Below are 22,836 nucleotides of genomic sequence, written 5' to 3' on the forward strand. Positions count from 1 at the left end.
TAAATACAATTAAAAAAAAAAAAATATATATATATATATATATATATATATATATATATAAGGGGAATTTCTGTCTGTCATTTCGTCATACATTTTTTTTCCTTTTACGGAAGGTTTTTTGTAGAGAATAAATGATGAAAAAACCACTTAATTGAACGGTTTAAAAGAGGAGAAAACACGAAAAAAATTAAAATAAAATTTTGAAACATAGTTTATCTTCAATTTCGACTCTAAAATTCATAATTCAACGGAAAAAAATTAATAGAAGAACTAGCTAATTCGAATCTTTTTGAAAAAAATAAAAAAATAATTTATGGAACATCATTAGTCATTTTTCCTGATTAAGATTAATTTTAGAATTTTAATGACATGTTTTAAATAGGTTCAAATCCAATCTGCACTTTGTTAGAATATATAACAAATTGGACCAAGCTACATTTCTAACAAAGACAAATCATTATTCCTTCTAGATTTTCCAGAACAAAAATTTTAAAATAAATTGAAAAGACTTTGAAATAAGATTTAAATTTGATTCTACAGATTTTCTAGATTTGCCAGACTTTTTGGGGGGAATTTTAATCATAATAAATTGGAAGAAATATTTCACAAATATTCTTCTTTGAAAAAACAAGCTAAAATGAAGAATTAAATTAAAATGTATTTAGATTCCTTACAATAATAATAAAAAAAAATACTTAAACATTGATTTACATTTTCAGGAAAGAAGAGGAAGGAATTGAAAAGGCATATGTGTTTAAAAATCCTAAAATAATTTTTAAGGTTGTATTTTTTGTCTAAAATTGTCTCTCTGAAAGCTATAAGAAGCAAAGTAAAAAAATTAATTAATTTATTTTAACAAGTGAAGACCAAGTCCTTAAAATATTTTCTTGGATTTTCAAATTCTATTTGAGTTTTGTCTCTCTTAGAATTAAAAATGTCGAGCAAAGCGAGACCAGCTTGCTAGTAAATAAATAAAATGTAAAAAATAGAGGTAGCTATTTGAGCTATTTTTAGAACAGGCCAGCGGGTGACTCATCTGGTCCTTACGGGCTACCTGGTGCCCGCGGGCACCGCGTTGGTGACCCCTAGTGTAGGGTTACTCTTTTTGCTATGCAGTCTGCTGAAAATGATGGAAAGCGCCACTTCCTGTTTTTGCAACTTGTGATTGGATACTCACTTGGGACTCCAATCACAGCGTAAGGCCAGCTAGAAGGCCTTACTGAAAACAACTCGTGTTCTGATTGGCTATCGCATTTCTCCATCAACTGTATGAGTCCGTTCGTTTACAGCGCACAGGCGCCTGCGTTGTTGATTCTGAACGCACTGGGCAGATTTGTTCCAGCAAGGCAACATAAGCTAGCTGAATTCTGATTGGATACAAAATCAAACTAAAAACAGCATTGTAAGTAGCATAAAATGACATGAAATAAGATGAATAATTTTACATATTTAGGGAAGGTAAATAAAAAAATACTTGTATCTTTAATTGTGATCATGTTTTCTGGTTTTGTGATGTACATTCATGCTCATTTATTTTCACGTGAAAAAAACACAAATTTTTAAGGTTTGGCGACCATATCCATGGTGTCGACTTTTCTTTTATTTTGTAGTAGTAGCGACTTCCTTGTTCATTTGTGGAATTTTTTTCAACTTCCTTTGTTTTCACATAGAGTCTGATAAAGATCACATTGTACTTGCACTGTGAACAGTCAGCAAAATTCGATTTGCGCCACTTTGGCCCAAATCAAATTTTTGATGAATTTTCATCAAAATTTTTGATGAAAATTCATCAAAAATTCATAAAAAAATTTTGATGGACTACATTAATGATAATGTAGTCCAAATTACAAACCCCATTTCCATATGAGTTGCGAAATTGTGTTGGATTTAAATATAAACGGAATACAATGATTTGCAAATCCTTTTCAACCCATATTCAGTTGAATATGCTACAAAGAAAACCTATTTGATGTTGAAACTGATAAACATTCTTTTTTGCAAATAATCATTAACTTTAGAATTTGATGCCAGCAACATGTGACAAATAAGTTGAGAAAAGGTGGCAATAGATACTGATAAAGTTGAGGAATGCTCATCAAACACTTATTTGAAAAATCCCACAGGTGTACAGGCTAATTGGTAACAGGGGGGTGCCGTGATTAGGTATAAAAACAGCTTCCCAAAAAATGCTAAGTCTTTCACAAGAAAGGATGGGGCGAGGTACACCCCTTTGTCCACAACTGCGTGAGCAAATAGTCAAACAGTTAAAGAACGTTTCTCAAAGTGCAATTGCAAGAAATTTAGGGATTTCAACATCTACGGTCCATAATATCCTCAAAAAGGTTCAGAGAATCTGGAGAAATCCCTCCATGTAAGCGGCCTGGCCGGAAACCAACATTGAATGACCTTCAGACGGCACTGTATCAAAAACCGACATCATTCTCTAAAGGATATCACCACATGGGCTCAGGAACTGCCTGCAGTCCAGACCTGTCTGCCATCGATAATGTGTGGCGCATTATGAAGCGTTAAAAACGACAGCGGAAACCCCGGACTATTGAACGACTGAAGCTCTACATAAAACAAGAATGGGAAAGAATTCCACTTTCAAAGCTTCAACAATTAGTTTCCTCAGTTCCCAAACATTTATTGAGTGTTGTTAAAAGAAAAGGTGATGTAATACAGTGGTGAACATGCCCTTTCCCAACTACTTTGGCACGTGTTGCAGCCATGAATTTCTAAGTTAATTATTATTTGCAAAAAAAATTAAAGTTTATGAGTTTGAACTGGAAATATCTTGTCTTTGTAGCATATTCAACTGAATGTGGGTTGAAAAGGATTTGCAAATCATTGTATTCCGTTTATATTTACATCTAACACAATTTCCCAACTTAAAAACTCCCAGCAGTGTGAGAGCAGTGGTTAATCAAACCTATTTAAAGTCATTAGTGTACATTGACCGTGTGAAAGGGACTTGTAGAGCCGGGCAGAATATTCAGCTTACTTTATAGTCTTCAGGACTTGGAAAATATCGTGCCAAAAACGAAAGAAATCAGTTGAAACTTAAGAAAAAGAATCATTTGCAAGCGTCAATAACTGGAGTGAGAAGCATCATCAAGGACCTCAAAGACAACAACATGGCGCAAAACAAGCCTGGCAGAGGAAGCGAAGGAAATGGTTCAAAGACCCTGGAAAAAGAAAGCTAGTGAGAGATGTGTCCAAAGACTCCAGAACCAGCTGCCAAGACACGAGCGAATGACTTGGCCAAGTCTGGAATTGTAGTCTCAAAGAAAACAATCACTAGAGCTCTGCACAGGAATGGACCGCAGAACAAGAAGGAGTCCACTTCTGCGATAAAGACAGCTTCGAGCCAGACTGAAGGAGAACCGAGGGAAAGACTTTGTGTACTGGAAGCGTGTCCTTTGGTGAGATAAAAGAGAACTAGAGCTCTTTGGCCATGGAGACGCTGCTTATGTTTGGAGAAAGAAGGGAGGAACATACCAGGCAAAGAACATGAAACGTGGTGGTGGGAGTATTATGCTGTGGATCTATGTGGAACTTAGAAATTTGTCAAGGTCAAAGGAATCCTGAAGAAAAAAGGTTAATTGAAGATCTGGGAGGAAAACTTCAAGGATTGAGCAGCAAAATCGGGCTTAGGTCACAGCTTTGTCGACCCAAAACATCTGTCACTCCTGAAGAACTACCTCCAGAAGGCCATTGTGAATGTGACTGAATGGCCTGCACAAAACCCAGACTGAAGACCAGGGAGCTTCAGAGGATTGCCAAAGACAAATGGTCCTGGATTGCTCAGGTGTGTGTGAGACTTGTGGAAGACTATAACAGAAGATTTCAGGCTGCTATCCAGTAATAAGGACACACCATTTCCCAATAGCACCAAGGGCGGTAGTAACTCTGACTATGGTCATTTCGGGATTTCCTGAAATAACGCTCTTCCTGTGTGCTAATCCAAATCCAGAATGAAAGTAGGATGCTTGGAAAAACTGTGTTAAAAATGCATTGCTATATTTAAAACCCGGGAGATATTTAATAAAAAATGAAATTTTCACTCTAGGGCTAGTAGTAAGTCTGTTCTCAACTGTACATCATTTACAAACCGGTAATTTAGGTATTGTCAATTTAGAAAACGTAAATAAAGATGTCCTTTGAAACATGCACTTACATTTAAAGTTAAAGGAAAAGTACCCATGATTGTCACAAATTATTCTCTGCATTTGACCCATCACCTTTGATCACCCCTGGGAGGTGAGGTGAGCAGTGAGCAGCAGTGGTGGCCACGGACGGCAATCATTTTTGGTGATTTAACCCCCAATTCCTGCCCTTGATGCCAGGTGCCAAGCAGGGAGGTAACGGGTGCCATTTTTGTAGTCTTTGGTATGACTGGGCCGGGGTTTGAACTCGCGACCTAAAGATCTCAGGGCGGACACTCTAACCACAAGTATTTCGACATGGAATAATGGTTAGTGGGTTAGCTTTATTATCTATATATATATATATATATATATATATATATATATATATATATATGTGTGTGTGTTTTGCGTTTCCCTCTTGTTTTCATGTGTTATTATATTTTTTTGCCTTTTGGTCCGGGACCCTTTGGGACTGTGTGACAAGGGGTGTCACTTTCGTGACCTCTGTGGTGCTTTTTTTTGTGGACTTCTGGATCTGCCTCCCGGGAGCCTTTTGGCCATGGAGACCAGCTGCTGGGTCTCTGCTACACCGGAGTCTGTTTGGAGGGACTGGAGGAGATGTGGATGAGGGGACAGGGCTGCGGAGCTGGCACTGAGCGCTGGGACGGAGAGGCTTCGCGGTGTCTTGGCTGGGTGAGCAGGTGTCGGACACCTCAGTTTCCTTGGACGTATCATCGCTCATCCATGCGGACAGTACACTGGCCAGGAGTGGAGTCGGCTGTCCTGGTTGCTTTGTTGGGTCTGCTCCTGTCTCTGGCCATCCTCCCTCCACCCCAGCGGACGATGGCGTGGAACACCGCAGAGGCCACCACAGTGGATATGTTTCTTTTACTTTTTATTCATAGCTGTATGTAGAAGTGTCTGGTTGTATCTGCTGCTTTAATGTCTTTAATGTCCTCTGTGTTCTTTGATGTTTGATGTTTCCCTCTTACACACATGTAAGAGGGATGTATACTATGGCTATGAGTTGTTGTTTTTTACCCTTGGCCTCAGTCTGCACCCCCTCTTCAGGGCCCAGGCTAAGACCGATTTTTTTATTTTATTTTAATCTTATATATATATATATATATATATATATATACATACATATATATATACATACATATATATACATACATACATATACATATATATATGTACATATACATACATATCTATATACATACATACATACATACACATATATATATATACATACATATATATATATATATATATATACATATATATATGTACGTACATATACATACATACATATATATATATACACATATGTACATATATATACACACACTTATATACTTTATATACATATATGTATATATGTATATTTGTACATATGTATATATATATATTTATATATTCACACATATATACACACACACATATACACACACACACATTTACATATCCACACACATATATACATATATAAATGTATATACATATATAAATGTATATACATACACATAACGTATATACACACACACACACACACTCTCACACAAATATACCCCTACACGTGTACACACATGCGCACACACACGCATGCAAACACACACTTGCATAAATATACACATTTTTACACACGCACAACACGCTCACACACACACACTCATTTATGCACATTTACACACACTAATGTGTATATATACACATATACACACACACATTGCATATATATATATATATATATATATATATATATATATATATATATACGCACATATATATACACACTTATACACACACACATTTACATATTTACACACTTACACACATATACATATATGTAAATATATATATATATACATATACACACACACCATATATACACACATACACATTTACATACATGCACACAAATATACACTTACACATTTACACAATTTTACGCGCGCACACACACATACATTTATACACACATATACACACACACATATACATACACGTATACATATATACATATATATATATATATATATATACATACACACATATATATATATATATATATATATATATATATATATATATATATATACTGTAGTATACATGGACATATATAAGGACTGTCAAATTATTATCTTTTTTAATCAAATGGATTGATCACGATTAATCACGGATGATTACTTGCTTGCATAATTATTGAAATTAGGGGAAAATCCTTATAGGTCCCCTTTAACACCGAGTGAATGACATGAAAATAAAAATGGAATAGACATGAAAACAGCCCCCGAGCTGCACTTTGGACGTCCCTGGTGAAAGCTAATGCTTCTTCTCCTCCTAAACCCTTTTCTGCGCAGCAGTTTAGAATATTCTATTGTATTCTATTCTATTCTATTCTAAACCGCTGCACAGAAAAGGGTGAAGAAGTGTCAAAACATTCAACCCAGCGGTGGGGTGTGCTCTTATTATTCAGACAAATACAGACCACTAATACTTTTGGGAATATTGAACCCCCAAAGATGGACTGACTTGTTATTCTTCACACGTCTCCACAAAACAGTGTTGTATCTTTTGCGTGTTTTGTCAAATCAGCACAAAATTGGGTGCGCGACTTGACGCACGTCTGTATAATTTGAGCAAAATTAGTTGGGAAAAACATCAAGCAAATCAGCTCCTCGGGATTTAGCCATCAATGTTCCATCGGCCAAGAGGCTAAACCTCGCCCGCATGTTTTATGAACACAACATTGACATTTCAAACCTCGGCCTTCAGTGATATCTTACTTAGTCCGACTTCAATAAAAACCTCTCAAAATACAATCATTTATGTCTCCGCATGACCAGGGCTTGAAAAATACTACAGAAACACATTGACGCACTACTGGACATTGAAACACCTCAATCTGTCACTAGTGTACAAAACGGGCAATTTTTGGGCGTATTTAAAAATCAATAAAGCCGCATCGGACGTGGTACTGTCAAAACTAAAATAAACATATTGAATGTGAAACAATATATTTCAACTCACAATGTGTGGAACCCATTCAACGTCGTGTAAGTCAATGGTACCGCTAGTAGTAGGTTGATTCGAGTGGAAGACTTGGCAGCCAAACCATTTCACCGCCAGGACAGCTCAACTCGTTTCCGGGGTTGGCCGACGTCATCTCACTAGCTCTAGTTTCTCTTTAAATATCCATCCATCTTATTCCGCTTATCTGAAGTCGGGTCGCCGGGGCAGCAGCCTAAGCAGGGAAGCCCAGACTTCCCTCTCCCCAGTCACTTCTTCCAGCTCTTCCTGTGGGATCCCGAGGTGTTCCCAGGCCAGCCGGGTGACATAGTCTTCCCAACGTGTCCTGGGTCTTCCCCGTGGCCTCCTAACGGTTGGAGGTGCCCTAAACACCTCCCTAGGGAGGGGTTCGGGTGGCATCCTGACCAGATACCCGGAACCACCTCATCTGGCTCCTCTCGATGTGGAGGAGCAGCGGCTTTACTTTAAGCTCCTCCCCTCACCCTGTCTCTAAGGGAGAGCCCCAACACCCGGCGGAGGAAACTCATTTCAGCCGCTTGTACCCGTGATCTTGTCCTTTCCGTCATAACCCAAAGCTCATGACCATAGGTGAGGATGGGAACGTAGATCGACCGGTAAATTGAGAGCTTTGCTTTCCGGCTCAGCTCCTTTTTCACCACAACGGATCGATACAGCGTCCGTATTACTGAAGACGCCGCACCGATCCGCCTGTCCATCTCACGATCCACTCTTCCCTCACTCGTGAACTAGACTCCGAGGTACTTGAACTCCTCCAATTGGGGTAGGGTCTCTTCCCCACCTTTTCCAGGGCGAGATATCCTTCTTGAAAATGCCCTTGCAAACATATTTCTGCCACCTAATCAACCTTTTGCTGCGGAGAAGGTGATTGGCTACAAGCTCCCATCCCTCCAGGACCTGTTCTCCTCCAGGACCAGGAGGCGTGTGGGTCGGATCACAGCTGACTCTTCTCACCCTGGACACAAACTATTCTCCCCTCTGCCCTCAGGCAGGAGACTATGGTCCATCCAGACCCACACCTCCAGCCACCTGAACAGTTTTTTCCTCTAGAACAGTTTTTCCCCTCGGACATCAGACACATGAACAAGAACAAGATCTGATAGCTCACTTACAGCTCATCGTATTACCTATTCTGTCTTATATGTCTTCTATGTTGCACAATCCCACCAAAAAAAATTCCTAGTTTGTGAACCCGTTCTCAAACAAAGGCAATAAAAACTATTCTGGTTCTGATTCTGATTTTACTCTTTTAGGACAAACTGTAGAAAATAGATGGATAGATGGATGATTTATATAGGCTAGTAAGGTAAAGTTGTGTACCTAAAGTCATGTGACACCTCTGATGAAGGCTGCAGAAGCAAGGTACAAAAACTTTACCTTACTAGCCAATATAAATAAACCATTTATAAATACATATCAGTAGGCTACATGAACCTCTTCAACAAACGTTTTGCTCTGCTTCTTAGTTGGTTAAAAAAAGGGAGTGCCACTGATTTCTCCGCTGGCCGGGTACAGCTCCCGTGCCACTTTCTGCTTTCGTAAATCACAACTTCTGATTGGATACTCGGGAGAGACAAGTGATTATCCAATGACAGTCACGTTCAACGTAAGGCTACTTAGATGGGTGTCATGATAATTGCATCTAAGTTATCACAAAACTTTGAGTTGCCGGCGAGAAGACAAAAGCTGTCTTTGATCCTACCAAGAAGGCTTGTAAACTCCACTGTGTAGGATGGGAAGCAACATGAAGGCGTTTTGTTTCTTGATGTATTGTAACCAACAGAAGTGAAGTGTGAAATGAATTATATTTATATAGCGCTTTTCTCAAGTGACTCAAAGCACTTTACATAGTGAAACCCAATACCTAAGTTACATTTTTAAACCAGTGTGGGAGGCATGTATATGTGCTTTGCTATGGAGGTTTTTTCCCACTCCAGACTGGGCCCCCTTAGGATTGTATTTTTTTTTAACTCATCCTTCCCCAGTGTTTACCTTTTTCCCATCTTTTACGGGGTGCCTTATGGCGACCCATCAGCGTTCTTGTTCTGTCACCCTATACACTGTTTGTTTGTCTAATCTTGAACAGGTTTGTGCTGAAAACAAAGTTCCGTTGTACTTGTGCAATGACAATAAAGACCTACACTGTAAAAAAAAAATTCTGTAAAAAAACGGTAATCTACTGGGAGCTACGGCTGCCAAACGAAAACCATAAAATTAAAGTAAAACACTGTATCGTCATTTTACAGATTTTTACTAAATTATTAAGATCAACCACCTTTAATAAAGTGACGATGCAAACAGTTCTGCAGAAAAATACCTTTTTTGTACGGAGTTTTTCCAATTTATTACGATCAACCAACTTTAATGAAGTGACAATGCTGGCAGTTCCACGGAAAAATATCATAAACCTTTATATAACAGACTACAAATATTTTTCAACTTGAATATAAAAATACACATGAATATTAAAAAAATAAGATTTTCCTTAAAATTACATATAAAACTGTTAGATTGTTAGTATGGACATATACTTTTATATAACAAGCTACATATTAAATGAAAGTTAATTACTGTAATTTTACATTAATTTTAAAGTAATTTGAGACAACAGAAAATTATATGTATTATTAATATGGTATTTTTCTGTAAAAAAAATTGAAATATACATAGTTTGTCATTACTGGCATATTACTTAAAATAACAGGCGGTTTGTTTATTTACAGATAATGTCTTCAATTCTACAGTTTTATAACCTGTTAAAAAAAAAAGGAAAAATTACAGTAGAAATTTAGAGTAAACTAACCTTCCTCTTGTGTTAGCTTTCTGTTACCATCTCTGATGTTAACGGGTCGGTTTTGACCCACGTCTTAAATCAGCTGTAAAATACACTAAAAACGATTATCTATCATCCAATTGGTTTGTCATCTCTTGGTTACCTTGTTAGGCTTCCTTATCCATGAAAATATTGGTTTTAATTAGGGCTGGGCAACGATTAAAAATTTTAATCGAAGTTAATCGCACTATTTCTCTGATTAATCGCGATTAACTGCATTGTATACGCAAAGCCCAATAATGAATTCAAAAGTAGTGTGTAGTGCACCTTTATTGGAATATTCTCCCACATGAACAAAAGCGCCAAAACATTTGTTGTGCAAACACAATTTAAATCAGTCCTTGTTAAACAGTAGCAGTTAAATAGCATATTTTATGAAAATCAACTCAAAAAATGTAAATACAAACATTTAAGCTTATTGCCACTGCCAGGGTATTTAAGTTATCCTGTTTGTTATGGAAAATAAATATAATCTACATACAAATCTCTGAGCCACAATCATAACATCTGAACAGGCAATTTCTGAGGTAACAGCAGAAACCTTTTTTTTATCGGGGATCTTATGTTTAAAAAACCTATATTATAGGTAGTGGGCTGTTTTAGGGAATTTTTGATCAAATTATCCGTAGTAGCAATATTAATAGTGTTGTGTTTATTCTGCGTAGTGCACTTAAAATAATTATGACCATATCTAGGAATTGATATGATGGGAATTTTCCGATTGTTTGCTTGGTGCTTTGATAAACTGAACGCATATACATGGTACTATATTGTGATGTTATGAGCCAGGGAATAAAAGAACTACCCTACCCAGCATGCAACAGGAGTGACGGGCATGCGCGGTAGCCCGGTATAGGTTGTGTGTCGCCATGACGGCATCTTGTATGTTGTGATATGCACGCTCTGAAAGCAAACGTTAAGAACTCAGCCAACACTCCTCGTCTGCATTATTCATAAATAGACAGACAACACATATACTTCGCTGCTTCACAGGCAGCTGGATGTAGACGGCAAAGTATTCCCATGCTAGCTAGCCGGTCTAGCAAGCACGCGTCATTCAGTCCAAAACGGCCCGATCTATCTACATTCAGAATTGTCTGGCGGTCGTAAGTGATCCCGGAGTGACCACGCTGTAAGCCAGCCATGAAATTTGCAGAATTGTCCGGTATTTTTGCCAAATGTTCCATCTTTACCAAGAGCCCCTCGACGCCGGGCGACGCCATCTTGTTAAGAAAAGGCGTTAACAAAATAAAAGCATGTAAACAACATATGCAAATGTGCGATAAAATAATTGTCAGCGTTAATAGATTGATGAGTTAACTCGTAATTAACGCATTAATTTGCCCACCCCTAGTTTTAATATTTTTGGTGTGGGCCAATGGGCCTTTTTTTTTGCCAGTATACCCCTAGATTTCAATAAAAAAAATGGTAAATTTACCTTTAAAAGAATCTTATGAATAAATAAAAGGTTGTTGTGCTACCTGACTATTACTGAGGGGTATTAGAACATATATCTTATCTCTTATTTGTTTTATTTATTTTTTCATTTTAATAATTTTGAGACTGAATTGACCTCACATTTCTGGACATGCCAGTCTTTGTTTGTTTTTGTACTGGATAACAAGGTAAAATGAGAACCCCCTAAAGCTCACATGATTGGGAGAGGAGCTGGCTGTCAGTGTGTTCAGTTTTGGTTCGAATTATTGCTTGATAATATTATTTTTATAACTGGGTTGAAACCGACCCTAACAACAACAAGGTCATAATTTCAACCGGAGCATTTTATAATTTCGTGAAAAACCAAAGAAATGTTTTGTTTTGTTTAAATAGAGGTTCTGACAAAGTCAAAAAGCCTTGATGCAAAAAAATTCAATTTATATGGTTATTTTATGCATTTAAAAACTAAAACGGGTCGGTGCCGACCCTAACACAAGACGAAGGTCAACCATAAAAATAGGATTTTTTTTTTTTGTGTACTTACCTACCTATATGTATGAAAAGTAGATAAAATGACATTTTATCAATTTATGATCATAATTTATGTTAGGCCAGCAGAAAATGGCCATGCTGACCGTCAGGGGCCAGAAAGGCCTGCAAATACAATGTAATGCCGTCGTGTTTGAACGAACAAAGACACTCTTAAAGGGGAACATCATCACCAAACCTATGCAAGCATCAATATATACCTTGATGTTGCAGAAAAAAGACCATGTATTTTTTTAACCGATTTCCGAACTCTAAATGGGTGAATTATGGCAAATTAAACGCCTTTCTGTTTATCGGTCTTTTAGCGATGACGTCAGAACTAACACCGAGCTAACACACCCGCCATTTTCATTTTCACATTACAAACACCGGGTCTCAGCTCTGTTATTTTCCGTTTTTTCGACTATTTTTTGGAACCTTGGAGACATCATGCCTCGTCGGTGTGTTGTCGGAGGGTGTAACAACACTAACAGGGAGGGATTCAAGTTGCACCACTGGCAAGAAATCTGCCGCCAGACCCCCATTGAATGTGCCAGAGTGTCTCCACATTTTACCGGCGATGCTAAGACAGACATGGCACAGAGATGTATGGATAACCTGCAGATGCATTTGCAACGATTAAGTCAACGAAATCACAAAGGTGAGTTTTGTTGATGTTGTTGACTTATGTGCTAATCAGACATATTTGGTCACGGCATGACTGCCAGCTAATCGATGCTAACATGCTACGCTAATCAATACTAACATGCTATTTACGCTAGCTGTATGTACATTTGAAACTAGATACCCACATTTAATGCGAAACAAACACTTACCAATCGACGGATTTAAGTTGCTCCATTGTCACAAGATGCGAAAGTCCTGATCGTTTGGTCCGCACATTTTACCGGCGATGCTAATAAGGCAGCCATGCTATGGGCCACTTCATTAGGTACACCCACGCTATGGCCGAATAGCGTCAATAGCTATTCGCTCAATAGCTTCAGTTTCTTCTTCAATTTCATTTTCGCTATCTGCCTCCATACTCCGACCATCTGTTTCAAAACATGCGTAATCTGTTGAATCGCTTAAGCCGCTGAAATCCGAGTCTGAATCCAAGCTAATGTCGCTATATCTTGCTGTGGTAACCGCCATGTTGTTTGTATTGGCAGCCCTGTATGACGTCACAGGGAAATGGATAGTGGTTTCGAAGATAGCAAAAGCTTTATTTAGGGATATTCCGGGACCGGTAACATTTTGAAAAAAACTTCAAAAAATACAACAAGCCACTGGGAACTGATTTTTATTGTTTTTAACCCTTTTGAAATTGTGATAATGTTCCCCTTTAACAAGTAAAAACACAAAACTTGTGAAGTCTCACCATAGCAGACACGACTCGCACCACGTTAACAGGGTCTCCCCACCCAGCTGGAGGAGTCCCACTCTTTTCCAAAACAAAAAGGGATGCGGCCAACATCCCTTCGTCGAACTGAAAGCAAAACAAAAAAAAGTCAATGTCTTGAGTTTTCACCGATTTAAACCTTCAGCGGACTGAGGCGCCCACCTGCCCGTAGTTCCACGTGCGGGCGGCAATCTGGTCCTGCGTGCCGTAGTAGATGCGTCCGACGTCGTTGAGGACGTACTCCTGCCTCTCCTCGTCGGCGTCCATGAACACTGCATCGTCTGGTGCGACGCCAGGGACAAAACTGTCATATATGGGCAGCCGCAGGATGATTAAAGTAAATGTGTCATTTCAATACATGATGAAAAACAAATCACAGCTTGTAATATTTAGCGATGTGTGAGTCGGTATTAATTAGCGCTGTTTTAACGGTTCATGCATTTTTAAAACCTGCAGCTGTTGTGTTCCTTCTCAGTTTGTACCGTATTTCCTTGAATTGCCGCCGGGTATATAGTACGCGCCTGCCTAGAATACACATCAGTAGGCTACATGAACCTCCTCAACAAACGTTTTGCTCTGCTTCTTCGTTGGTTAAAAAAAGGGAGTGCCGCTGATTTCTCCACTGGCCGGGTACAGCTCCCGTGCCACTTTCTGCTTTCGTCAATCACAACTTCTGATTGGATACTCGGGACAGACAAGTGAGTATCCAGTGACAGTCACGTTCAACGTAAGGCTACCTAGGTGGGTGTCAGGATAATTGCATCTAAGTTATCACAAAACTTTGTTGCCATGAGTTCCCGGCGAGAAGACAAAAGCTGTCTTTGATCCTACCAAGAAGAAGGCTTGTATAACTCCACTGTGTAGGATGGGAAGCAACATGAAGGCGTTCTGCTTCTTTGGTGTATTGTAACCCACAGAAGTGAAGTGTGAAGTGAATTATATTTATATAGCGCTTTTCTCAAGTGACTCAAAGCGCTTTACATAGTGAAACCCAATACCTAAGTTACATTTTTAAACCAGTGTGGGTGGCAGTGGGAGCAGGTGGGTAAAGTGTCTTGCCCAAAGGGCAGTGACTAGGATAGTGGAAGCAGGGATCGAACCTGCAACCCTGAAGTTGCTGGCACAGCCGTTCTACCAACCGAGCTATACCGCCCGAGAAAGATTTTTTTCTTGACCCGAGAACCACATAGCGAAGAGGAAGAAGGACCAGACTCCCCTCCAGGCGACCTGTTCTTTGACATGTTTTACGACTTGTTCTTTGAACTGTTTTACGACCTCTTCTTTGAACTGTTTCGCAAATATTTTTAATAGCGCATGTCTAGAATTTCCGCCGGCTCAAACTTGTCACGTCACGAGTGACACTTCACCTGTCATCATTTTCAAAATGAACGAGGCTGATTTCAACAATTTGAAATCGCATTAAGGGAAGAAGATTAAGATCTATTCAGTAGGATTTAAGGTCCAAGCTATTGAATATGCTAAAAAGAACAGTAAGCAGCTGTGTTTTGTTAATATACCGTAGCTGCGTGTGTCAAAAAGGAGTCATTAAATGACTCCCGCCTCCTGGTGGTAGAGGGCGCTAGTGATCCTTCTTGCTACTACTCGGCTGCAGAAGAAGTGACAACAAGCAGCAAAAGTAAGCAACGATCGTTTATTTGTTCCTCTCGTTTGCACTTTTAACATGGAGGATGACATATCTAAAATAAACAGTTTTCTAAACTGGACTTTCAATCGAAGCAGGAGTGTATACATACACATATATGTATGTATATACATACATCATAATGCAGTTTTCAAAGTGTGCAGGTTTTTTTAATAAAATAGGGAATATGCTTCACTGTACAAACTTGTCGGTTGGCGAACCATGTTCAAGAACCAATTGAGTTCATTAATCGAGGTTTCACTGTATGTTAAATGCGGTTTTTAAGTCCATTGAAACGTAGAATTATGTATACATTTGTGTTATAACAGCTTTTTTTAGTATAATACTCCTTTTACGCCAAAGGGCAGGCACATCCACATTCGCTTCAATAATGATAATTAGTTTATTTTGTTTCATTTTTGTAGCGATTTGTTCCTCAAGAGGACAAAAAAGCCAATTAAGAAAATTAGCATGTGCCAGACTCGGCCACTAGGGGCTGACAGCTATGTGCCCCGGGAGAAAGCGCAAACAAGAACTTGCTAGAAAGCAAGACAACTGGACAGTGATGGTCAGTTGGGATTGTTTTTTTTTTTTACCTTCACACCAGGGGTCGAAAAGCACATGGGCGTCATTAGTGGGCTCATGCACAGAGATGCACTGGCTGCCTGAGCCATTACACCATTGTTATATATATATATATATATATATATATATATATATATATATTTATATATATACACACACACACATATAGATATTTCCATTTCCATTGTAGATTGTCACTAAAGGCATCAAAACTATGACACCCCTGATGTGAAAACCATTTCAGGTGACTACCTCTTGAAGCTCATTGAGAGAATGCCAAAAGTGTGCAAAAGAAGTAATCAGAGCAAAAGGTGGCTATTTTGAAAAAACTTGAACTCAAAACTTATTTTCATTTATTTCACTTTTTTTTGTTGAGTGCGTAACTCCACGTGTTCATAGTTTTGGTGCCTTCACTGACAATCTACAATGTAAATAGTCATGAAAATAGAGAAAACGCATTGAATGACAAGGTGTGTCCAAACTTTTGGCCTGTACTGTGTATATATACACACACACACATTTATATATATATATATATATATACATACATACATACATACATATATATATATATATATATATATATATATATATATATATATACATACATATATACACATACATATATATATATATATACATACATATATACATATGTATATATATACACACACACATGTATATCTATAGCTATATATACACACACATATATACATATATATATATAAATATTTATATATATATATACATATATATATATATGTATATATATATACATATATATATATACACATATATATATATATATATATATATGTATATATATATATATATGTATATACATATATATATATATATATGTATACATATGTGTATATATATACACACACACACACACACATATATAGGACTTGTCCAGGGTGTACCCCGCCTTCCGCCCGAATGCAGCTGAGATAGGCTCCAGCGATCCCGAACGGGACAAGCAGTAGAAAATGGATGGATATATACATGTATATGTACACGCATATGTAGTTATATTTGTATGTATATATATATACATATATGCACATATAGATACACATATACATGTATATACACATACACATTACATATATATATATATATATATATATATATATACATATTTATATATATATATATATATATATATATGTATATTTATATATATATATATATATATATATATATAAATACATATACATACATTATAAAGCAGTCTTCAAACTGTGCAGTTTTGTACTAAAATAGGGACTTTTGTCAAAGCTAGAACCAATTACTTTTTTGTGTAATACCCATTTTACGCCAAAAGGCAGGCACAGCCACATTTGTTGCAGTAACACTAATTTTTTTTTTGTCATATTTGCAGCGAATTGTTCCCCAAGAGGACAAAAAGGCCAATTAAGAAAATTAGCATGTGTCAGACTCGGCCACTAGGGGGCCGACAGTTTTGTGCCCCGGGAGAAAGCGCAAACGGGAACTTGCGAGAAAGCAAGACAACTGGACAGTGATGGTCAGTTGGGATTGTTTTGGGGGGTGGGTTGTACCTTCACACCAGGGGTTGAACAGCACATGGACGTCATTAGCGGGCTCATGCTCCGAGATGGACTGGCCGCCCGGGTATTCCGTCTCCACCTGCAGGCGATAGCGGCCGACGACAGCGGCGGTCGGGGAATCGACCGACAGCTTCATCCTGGCGCCGTCCCGCTCCACCACCACGGCCTGCCAGCGGTTATTCTGCGGCACTTCCACCAGAGGGACGATGACGTGAGTTCCCTTCGACACTGTTGGCAGAGGGCCTGAGGGAGGCGAAAGGGAGACACACACACACATGGCGTCAACAAGTCTCGCTACGCCTCAGCAAAAGTCTTTATTCACCTTAAGCCACACCTGCATTCCGACCTCGCCGGCTATGTTTGGACAGGAATGTGCCGCCCTGGCAGCAAATAAGCATGATGCATTGATACACTTACACTTTGACTTCCTTTTTATTGTCATTCAAATTTGAATGTTACAGTACAGATAAGAACGAAATTTTGTTGCATTAGCTCATGGTAGCACAGGATCAAAGAGCAATAGGTGCAGATATAAATAGATTACTGTACAGATAAATATATTGCACTTTTGCATATCCATCCACGTTTATGGATGTATGTTATACTGTCTTTATATTCCAGCCAGTTAATTCGTGATGCGTTCAAGAGTCTCATGACCTGAGGGAAAAAGCTGTTACAGAACCTGGAGGTTCTGCTACGGAGGCTGCGGAACCTCTTTCTAGAGTCCCAGCAGTGAAAACAGTCCTTGGTGGGGGTGGGAGGGGTCTCAGCAGATTTTCCGAGCCCTGGTCAGGCAGCGGCTTTTTGCGATCTCCCGGATAGGAGGAAGAGGAGTCCTGATCAATCAATCAATGATTACTTATATAGACCTAAATCACTAGTGTCTCAAAGGGCTGCACAAACCACAACAACATCCTCGGAAGGGCCCACATAAGGGCAAGGAAAACTCACACCCAGTGGGACGTCGGTGACAATGAGGACAATGACAAACCTTGGAGAGAACCCCCCCCCCCCCTCCAGTGGACCAAAAGCAATGGATGTCGAGCGGGTCTAACATGATACTGTGAAAGTTCAATCCATAGTGGCTCCAGTACTCTGGAATGCCCTCCCGGTAACAGTTCGAGATGCTACCTCAGTAGAAGCATTTAAGTCTCACCTTAAAACTCATTTGTATACTCTTGCCTTTAAATAGACCTCCTTTTTAGACCAGTTGATCCGCCGCTTCTTTTGTTTTTCTCCTCTGTCCCCCCCTCCCTTGTGGAGGGGGTCCGGTCCGATGACCATGGATGAAGTACTGGCTGTCCAGAGTCGGGACCCAGGATGGACCGCTCGCCTGTGTATCGGTTGGGGACATCTCTACGATGCTGATCCGACTCGGCTTGGGATGGTTTCCTGTGGACGGGACTCTCGCTGCTGTCTTGGATCCGCTTTGAACTGAACTCTCGCGGCTATGCTGGAGCCACTATGGATTGAACTTTCACAGTATCATGTTAGACCCGCTCGACATCCATTGCTTTCGGTCCCCTATAGGGGGGGGGGGGTTCCCCACATTTGAGGTCCTCTCCAACGTTCTCATAGTCATCATTGTCACTGGCGTCCCACTGGGTGTGAATTTTCCTTGCCCACTGGGTGTGAGTTTTCCTTGCCCTTTTGTGGGTTCTTCCAAGGATGTCATAGTCGTAGTGGTTTGTACAGTCCTTTGAGACATTTGTGATTTAGGGCTATATAAATAAACATTGATTGATTGATTGATTGATTGATCCAACACAACCGTGAGAGTCCAGTCCAAAGTGGATCCAACTCAGTAGCGAGAGTCTCGTCCATAGTGGAGCCAACAGGAAACCATCCCAAGCAGAGGCGGATCAGCAGCACAGAGATGATGATCTTTTCCGCCGTCCTCACCACTCTCTGCGGAGACTTCCAGTCTGAGGCACTGCAGGCAGAGATGCAGTTGGTCAGTAGGCTCTCTGTAGTGCCTCTGTAGAATGTAGTGAGAACGTGATCTTTTCATCCAACGAATAAAGTGCATGTGCTGCTGAGCTCTTTTTACAAGAGTGTGTAGGGACCAGGTCATATATTCAGTTATCTCCACCTCCAGGAACTTGGTGCTGCTTACGATCTCCACTGCTGTGCTGTTGATGAAGAGTGGAGCCTGGCTGGACTGGTGCCTCCTGAAGTGGACGATGATCTCCCTGGTCTTGTCGACGTTCAGGACCAGGTTGTTGGTTCTGCACCAGTCAACCAGATGTTTCACCTCCTCCCTGTAGTCCCTGTCGTTGTTGTCCCGGATGAGGCCCACTCCTGTTGTGTCATCCGGATACTTGACAATGTGGTTCGTAGCGGACCTGGCGCAGCAGTCATGGGTCATCAACATGAACAGCAGCGGTGTGTAGGGATCAGGTCATATTGTCCGTTAACTGCACCCCCAGGAACTTGGCGCTGCTTATGATCTCCACTGCTGTGCCGTTGATGACGAGTGGAGCGTAGCTGGACTGGTGCCTCCTGAAGTAGACGATGATCTCCTCGGTCTTTTCGACGTTCAGGACCAGATTATCGGTTCTGCACCAGTCAACCAGATGGTTCACCTCCACCCTGTACTACTGTTGTGTTGTCCTAATACTTCTGTTAGAATCATTATGTATATATATTATCACACTAACTTTAGTATGATTAAAGGGGAACATTATCACAATTTCAGAAGGGTTAAAACCAATAAAAAACAGTTCCCAGTGGCTTATTTTATTTAAGGATTTTTTTTTAAATTTTACCCATACCGGAATATCCCGAAAAAAGGCTTTAAAGTTCCTGATTTTCGCTATCTGCGAAGCCACCGTCCATTTTCTTTTGACGTCATCCAGTGATGCCAATACAAACAACATGGTGGATACCACAGCAAGATATAGCGGCATTAGCTCGGATTCAGACTCGGATTTCAGCGGTTTAAGCGATTCAACAGATTACGCATGTATTGAAATGGGTGGTTGGAGTATGGAGGCAGATAGCGAAAACAAAATTGAAGAAGAAACTGAAGCTATTGAGCGAATAGCTATTGATGCTATTCGGCCATGTCTGCCTTAGCATCGCCGGTAAAATGTGCAGACCAAACGATCGGGACTTTCGCATTGACACTGGAGCAAATTAAATCCGTCGATTGGTAAGTGTTTGTTTGGCATTAAATTTGGGTGTTAGAGAAACGCTGGATGCAAATATAGCCACAAATGTACATACAGCTAGTAGCCTAGATAGCATGTTAACATCAATTAGCTGGCAGTCATGCCGCGACCAATAATGTCTGATTAGCACATAAGTCAATAACATCAACAAAACTCACCTTTGTGATTTTGTTGACTTTATCGTTGGAAATGAATCTGCTTTGAGTGTCACAGGGTATCCATTCATCTCTGTGCCATGTCTGTAGTAGCATCGCCGGTAAAATGTGCGGACCAAACGAGGGACTTTCGTATTTCTTGACCCTGGAGCAACTTAAATCCGTTGATTGGTAAGTGTTTGTTTGGCATTAAATGTGGGTGGAGGGAAAGGCTGGATGCAAATATAGCTACAAATGAGGCATAACGATTCAATATGTACATACAGCAAGCCTAAATAGCATGTTAGCATCGATTAGCATGCCGTGTTAATCGATGCACATTCTACGTAAATAAACTTGAATCCGTCCCTGATCGTGTTGTTACACCCTCCGACAACACACCGACGAAGCATGATGTCTCCAAGGTACCGGAAAACAGTCGAAAAATTGAAAATAACAGAGCTGATTTCACTTGCTTCGTGTAATGTGTTTGAGAAAATGGCGTTGACTACCTAGGTGATGTCACGTTTTGACGTCATCACTCCGAAAGCAAATAATAGAAAGGTGTTTAATTTGCCAAAATTCACCCATTTAGAATTCGGAAATCGGTTAAAACTCTATATGGTCTTTTTTCTGCAACATCAAGGTATATATTGACGCTTACATAGGTCTGGTGATAATGTTCCCCTTTAAAGTCTGTTGCTTTAGTTTTTAGCTATTGTGCTCAAGTTAGACTTTTCTAATCTATGCAAGGACTAAACTTCTGGTATGAGGGGTGGCCTCAGCCACAGATGTTATCTTTGTTTTAGCCCGCTAACAGCCAAGGACGTCAAGGACCTCAAAGGAGATAAGATGACAGCACGCAGACGAAGCAGAAACTTCAAGGACCTCAACGAAGATAAGATGACAACACGCAGACAAAGCTTGGGACAAGGCGAAATCACAAGGCTCTGTGCGTCCTGGACCTGCTTTGCATAATATATGTGACCACTCCTTTTAGAGGCGGCCTCTGTGATGTTGACTATGGAACTCTGAATGAAAAGAGGGACGCGGGAGATGAACCTCAGAGCGTGGGGCGAGACTGTGACTAAGTGTTCAGCGCCATGCGTTCTCCTCATGAGCTATATTGAACTCTATCTCTGCATGATTCCTTACTTCTTGACTGTCTAATAGATGTTATCAGTGTTTGAATCTAACAACTTCCCAATGTGCTTCGTAGTGGACCTGGCGCAGCAGTCATGGGTTATCAACGTGAACAGCAGCAGGACTCAGGACGCAGCGCTCAGGGCGATACACCAGCAGACTTTCTCAAACAGTCCCCATGAAATGCGGCCCCCTGCCAGCGCGGTGGCCTCATTAATGCAGTCAAGCGCACACAGTATGTATCAGCGTTTGTGAGGAGCTGTTATGATGTCCGCACATAAAAGTGCTGCAGAAAAAGACTTTTGACAGGCCGCCATCACACACTTGCGCGCAAGCCGGTCTCCAAAATCCCCCCCCGTGCAAAGATAATAAGACTCGCTTTTGATTGGCAGTGGAGCTCTTGTATTATTAACGCGCTATATATCTATTTATTTTCCAAGGTGGCAGTTTGTACGGCTTTCTGCTTTTTACTCCATACACCACCGCAAATTACCACCTTGGATTCATTACAGAATGTGCGACTGTAGCTAATGATGACTTTTTAGACTAGGCAAAAAATAATAATAATAAAATGGGTCATGACTGGTGATAACCAAGCAAAAAAGTCCTCGCTGAGATGTTAGAGTGACCAAAAAGTCCCTCTCCGTCGCGCGCACACGCACCCTGCCATCGTTTGATCTCAGCTGCAGCTGCACTCTGAAAAGCAATCTGTGCACGGCCAATCATTTGCCGGCCGACTCCACCGCTGGTGCTGCGCGAGATGTCTGGCACGATAATCCCGGTTAACAACTTTGCCTTTTTTGCATAAAATTGCATACTCCAGATTCTAAATGAAAAGCAAGAACGGGCCGCAGATCGCTCGAGAGCCGGCTTGCATACTGTTACACTGCGCCATGTTAGAGGTTTGGGGTGTCAAATTATTGCCGGAATTGCGATCAATTAGTCATATTTTTGGGACTGCTTTAATCTAAATTTGAATCTCTAACATTACTGTATTTCACGGACTATAAGGCGCACTTAAATTCCTTTCATTTTCTCCCCAAAAAATTGACAGTGCGGTATAGCTCGGTTGGTAGAGTGGCCGTGCCAGCAACTAGGGGGTTGCAGGTTCGATTCCCACTTCCGCCATCCTAGTCACTGACGTTGTGTCCTTGGGCAAGACACTTTACCCACCTGCTCC

At 40.1% G+C, this 22,836-nt stretch overlaps 1 protein-coding gene and 1 long non-coding RNA gene across 3 annotated transcripts in view; both read right to left on the reverse strand.

The window, feature by feature from the left end:
• LOC133543730 (protein-glutamine gamma-glutamyltransferase K-like) overlaps window positions 1-22,836 on the reverse strand; it is an 82,039-nt gene that overhangs the window by 17,424 nt on the left and 41,779 nt on the right. For both annotated transcript variants that reach the window (XM_061888480.1, XM_061888481.1), the window contains exons 5-7: window positions 17,198-17,449; window positions 13,568-13,686; window positions 13,385-13,492 (exon numbers count right to left, since the gene is read on the reverse strand). In XM_061888480.1, the coding sequence (XP_061744464.1) occupies window positions 13,385-13,492; window positions 13,568-13,686; window positions 17,198-17,449 (479 nt within the window). The remainder of the gene's footprint in view (window positions 1-13,384; window positions 13,493-13,567; window positions 13,687-17,197; window positions 17,450-22,836) is intronic.
• Window positions 17,620-22,836, reverse strand: part of LOC133543731 (uncharacterized) — a 28,637-nt gene continuing 23,420 nt past the window's right edge. The window contains exon 2 of the long non-coding RNA XR_009804505.1: window positions 17,620-19,139. This is a non-coding gene — a long non-coding RNA (uncharacterized LOC133543731). The remainder of the gene's footprint in view (window positions 19,140-22,836) is intronic.

The sequence above is a fragment of the Nerophis ophidion genome, linkage group LG26 (genome assembly GCF_033978795.1).
Source record: "Nerophis ophidion isolate RoL-2023_Sa linkage group LG26, RoL_Noph_v1.0, whole genome shotgun sequence".
Classification (NCBI taxonomy): Eukaryota; Metazoa; Chordata; class Actinopteri; order Syngnathiformes; family Syngnathidae; genus Nerophis; species Nerophis ophidion.